At 37.7% G+C, this 5,267-nt stretch overlaps 1 protein-coding gene across 1 annotated transcript in view; it reads right to left on the reverse strand.

Annotated features, from left to right (window-relative positions):
- Positions 1-5,267, reverse strand: part of WDR64 (WD repeat domain 64) — a 141,213-nt gene that overhangs the window by 74,860 nt on the left and 61,086 nt on the right. Inside the window, exon 9 of the mRNA XM_003800077.1 lies at positions 1,647-1,786. Coding sequence (XP_003800125.1) covers positions 1,647-1,786 — 140 coding nt within the window. The remainder of the gene's footprint in view (positions 1-1,646; positions 1,787-5,267) is intronic.

A 5,267-nucleotide genomic window follows, 5' to 3' on the forward strand; every position in this document is an offset into this window, starting at 1 on the left:
ACACACACACAAAAGACGAATCAGGAAAGGGTATTTATCAAAAACAAAACAAAAAAACCTTCAAATTTCCTGAGCATTACTTTGGTGACCACCAAGAATTTTTCTACCCAATAGTCTCCACTAGCTGTTTTAAGAATTAAGCCCCTTGTACATAGTATAGAAGTTTCATCACGTAAACACAATTATCTCCCATCCTAGGTATCTTGGGGGTTCTGCATGCATTTCTTATGTTTTATCCAACAAATATTTTTTGCATAACTATTATGGACCAGGCAGCATAAAACCTTATAAAGATCAGCTTGTCTTCTCCACCTTCAAGAATTCAAAGTCTGAGAGTATAAATAAGACACGCTGATAGATAACCATAATGCAAAGTAGAGATGATTCAGCAGGTGATGACGATGATAGTGGTAACAGTAATGTAGGTGGAATACTGTAGGCACTGAGAGCTTAGGATCACGTCCTTTCTGCTCATCCTGGCTCCAAAAAGCCACTTCACGAACTGCATAAAGATTCTATTTCTACCAACAGAAGTGAGCCGAGCTGGAAGACTTCTGGTTGTAAGCAGCAGGAACAGGGTACAAAGACCTAGAGTGGTTAAATTACTTTCCTACACCCATTCATCACAGCCAGGTGGGGTGGCTCACACCTGTCTCCTAGCACTCCAGGGAGTCAAGGCAGGTCGGTCACTCCAGCTCAGGACTTCCAGACCAGCCTGAGCAAGAGCAAGATCCCATCTCTACTGAAAACAGAAAATATTAGGCAGGTATTGTGGTAGGCACCTGTAGTCTCAGCTACTCAGGAAGCTGAGGCAGAAGGATCCCCTATGCCCAAGAATTTGAGGTTGCTATGAGCTATGATGCCACAGCCCTCTACCTAGAGCAACAGAGTAAGTCTCTGTGTCCAAAAAGTAAAAATAAATAAATAAAATAAAATAAAAATTTTAAGCTGATTTATTTTTTTTTATTAAATCTTAGCTGTGTACATTAATCCAATCATGGGGTATACAATGTGCTGGTTTTATATACCATTTGAAATACTTTCATCAAACTGGTTAACATAGCCTTCACCACATTTTAAGCTGATTTAATAAATCAGCAGTCACAGCATTTGGAAATATAGTTTAGTGTCCCCATTCTAATATTTATAACTCATTTTATTTTTTGCAATTTTTGGCCGAGGCTGGGTTTGAACCCACCACCTCTGGCATATGGTGTCAGCACCCTACTCCTTTGAGCCACAAGGCGCCACCCTATAACTCATTTTTTATTTTACCTCATTGGTAAGATTTTTCAAACAATCCTTAATAATAGCAACAATAACAGAAATCCTTATTTTTCCTGTCTCTAATGATGATGTTTCTATCTATAGGAAAGGCTCTCATGTTCTATTGTTGAAGATAATATTCGCTGTCTTCCCAATATGGTATTTATTTTATACTTCTCTCTAAACACGTTCCTTCTTATGCCATAACCAGTAGAAACAGGACGGTGGCTTCTCATTTCCTCCTCAATGCTGACAATATTTTTCTTAGTGACTATCACATATTTCATTAAAAAAATTGTACCTACTCTATGTTTCCCAAAGGTAATTTTAATGAAAAAAAATAGATTGTGTTGTTTGCATTTGCTCTTTTCTTTTGTTACCTTTGCAGAGGACAGGCTGATGACATGCTGATCTTTTTCATTAGTTACTATCTCGGTGATGCTGAACATGTGTCCCACGAGTTTCCCCACGGGTTTGGTGCTGATATTGGGATGCCACAGTCGGAGGACTTTGTCATCTCCTGAAAAGGAGGAAAGGGAAAGATTATTTATTTTCTCAGGTGGTCGAACTTTCAAACATATCTCTCCCTCAATCACATTCTTATCTTTCTTCTAATATCAAATCACATCTGTGTCTTCCAGGACACGTTCTGCAGTTGAGTTGTTTTCCATCTGCTGCTGTTTTGTCATCAAGCCTGTTTTATAAGAACTGTATTTACACATACACATGAGTATGACCATGATTTAAAATGCTTGTTATTTTAGTAGGATTAAAACGATGCTTTATGTTTAGTTAACTTTTATGATAAGTAATGCGGTTGAGTATTTCTCCCATAAACCTGCTAACTGTATCTCCTTCTTCCATAATTTTTTTTTTTTTTTGAGACATGGTCTCGCTGTATTGCACTTGGTAGAGTGCCATGGCATCACAGCTCATAGCAACCTCAAATTCTTGGGCCTAAGTGATTCTCTTGCCTCAGCCCTCTGAGTAGCTGGGACTACAGGTGCTTGCCACAATGCCTGGCTGTTTTTTGGTTGTAACTGTCATTGTTGTTTGGCAGGCCTGGGCTGGGTTCGAACCCACCAGCTCCAGTGTATGTGGCTGGTGCCTTAGCCGCTGAGCTACAGGTGCTGAGCCTTCCATAATTTTTTTTACTACACTCTTTAACTATGATTTATTGGAATTCTGATTACATTAAAAATAAACAATGAATCAGAGATTTATTTTTATATGGTGTGTGTACATGCATGCTCACACAAACACATATACCCCCATCCAGTTTTATAACAAAAAGTGGCTAGGTATTCACCAAACTCGTATCTTTTCTTCCTGAGTATACAGCTAGATCATGTTTCCAGATTCCTCCCTTGTAGTTAGATGTGATCAGTTATTGACTGTTAGCCAGTAAGCTGTAAGAGGTGATTTTAGATTTTACATGACTAGATAGAAATAAATTTTCATTATATTTGAGCCATTTACACTTTGGGGTTTATTTGTTGCAGCAGCCAACACCGAAACTAGTGCACAGTTGTAATATAACTGCATTTTTAGAAAGAGTAATATAAATTGTATAATAGTTTACAGTGCACAGAATCCATTTAAAATACCGGATTTTTCTGTGTCACAGATAACTCATTAAATGATATCCTGGAAGTTGAGACATAAGAATATGAAGGAATTTAAAGTTGGAATCCTACAAATGTATGATCTAATTCAGTTATAAGAAAAAGAAAGGAACTCCCAAAGAGTAAATAATTTTAATTGAATACTTTAATATAATCATTTAACTGTTGTTCAGATTACATATCTGAAAATAGAATCAAGTTAGGTATACTACAATGCATTCTTAAGCACCTTTTTTATAACTAAGAAACTTTAGGCTACTAGGGAAAAAAATTTTATGAAAGCATTATACATTATAATTTGGATAGAACCTAAGTTATGAAGTCACAATTTACATATAAACACCCTAAAATTCAGAATGGTCATTTTACTTAATCTGGTAGCGTGCATTTGGCTACCTAAAAGATGTATTTGCTGATAGGCAAGGCCTGTCTGGAAGTATCTAGCCATGTGATATGAAAAATAGTATTAACAATGGCTGGATACTTTCCAGACAGTCCTCATATATTGTAGATTCAAGTTAATAGACTTATTCGTGCTGAAAGAGCCAGCCAGATTATAGAGGGATAATTAGGTGACTTGTTAGCTAGATACTGACAAGCCAGGCGAATGTGATAGACACAGATGTTTCCATAATTCTATGATTTTATTATTGGGCCCATGAAAAGGAGCATAGTATTTTCTTTATCCGTTTTTTGTTCTCTTTCTTTAGGGTATCCCAATCCACCCTTTAAGTCTTAGCACTTAAGAATATTCCAGAAAACCTTCACATTCTTCAAAACTGAGTGCCCTGTGTGCCTCCTTCATCCCCATGACCTTTTAACTATTTATTTGTCTGCACCATCTGTTAAACTCTAAGTGCCTTGAGGACAGGACTTTTTCTTGTTTACTGTCATCTCTGCAGTGGGTAAACTATAGTTCAACAAATACATATTGAATAACTTCGATAACTTCAGTGTTCAGATGATGAATCACAGCTCAGAAGTTTGAACGTCATGTGCCAAAAGAGGGAGAAAACATGCATTAAATGAAAAATGCATCTTAGTTAAAGGTTCATCTGCCTCTTCGGGGAAAGTCAACAGTTCATTTCAGAGGCTCCCTAATCTTGGAGTATTGTTAGTGGCAGGCCGAAAAAGCTCAGGTCACAATTAATTCTTAGTTTCCATTTCTCAAGCAACCGCTATGGATTGAGTTCGTTTTCCTCAAAATTCATACATTGAAGGCCTAACCCTCAACGTGAAGTTATTTGGAGATGGGGCCTTTGGGAGATAACTGGGGTTAGATGAGGTCACGAGGGATTTGTGCCCTTCAAGAAAAGACACCAGAGCTTTTCCTCTCTCTCTCTCTTTCTCTCCCCCTACCCCGTGAGAATACAGGATGGAGACAGCTGTCTACAAGTCAGGAAGAGAGCTCTCACCAGCAACTGACCATGCTGCCAGCTGATCTTGAACTTCTAGCTTCCAGAAAGGTAAGGATATACATCTCTGTTGTTTAAGCCACCCGACCTATGGTATTTTGTTATGGCAGCTTTAGCTGACTAAGACATCAGCCAGGATATTTTAAGGACTATGTCAATGAGCAAGTGGGATACTTTCTTAAAATTTAAACATCAATACTACCCTTCTTAACAAGTGCAAAGATTTCTTTAGAAATGACTAAACACTTCGTATTTTGCCGTGTGTTAAGGACACAGAGAAATTCTACATATATTTCCTGCCCAAAGTCTACTTTTGCAGAAGACTAAAATTTATACCCCTTTAGTCCAACATTGCTTTCCCCAGTGCCCTTGCTAATCACTTTCCTCAGCCCCAAATGGACCGGAGTCCTTCTTATGGGTTCCTAGGGCATTTCCTTTGGATTTCTTTTATCTATAGCACAATTATAGTTGTCTGTTTACACATCTATCTGTGTCTATAAATGTCCCTTGTTTGGTGAGCCTTATATTTCTTATTGATGGCAATGTTTGACAGGTAGTAAGTACTTAATACATGTTTACTAAGTAAGTGGGTTGGCTAGGAGAGTCACTCATAAAGTGAAGCATACGTATTTTAAACATACCTACTTTAATTTGAACCCCGGCTCTGTTACTTAACTGATTATAGCTTTATGACATTGAGTTAAGTTGCTTCACCTCTCTACATATGAGTTTTCCTATAAAATGAAAGTAAGTGGTATTTAAGACATAGTTTTATTGTGAGGATTAAATGGAATCATGCTTGTGTAGCTGAACAGTTGCTGGAGCATGAACTGACAATAAATACGACTGCCATTATTATACTAAGCCCCTGCCCTCTATAATGCGTTTAGAGAAGGTCGGGGAGAGGAAATGGTACATAGATTTATGAAACATGGTCCCTGCTTTTGAAAGTTTAGAATCT

The sequence above is a fragment of the Otolemur garnettii genome, unplaced genomic scaffold (genome assembly GCF_000181295.1).
Source record: "Otolemur garnettii isolate 467f Iridium unplaced genomic scaffold, OtoGar3 scaffold00165, whole genome shotgun sequence".
Lineage (NCBI taxonomy): Eukaryota > Metazoa > Chordata > Mammalia > Primates > Galagidae > Otolemur > Otolemur garnettii.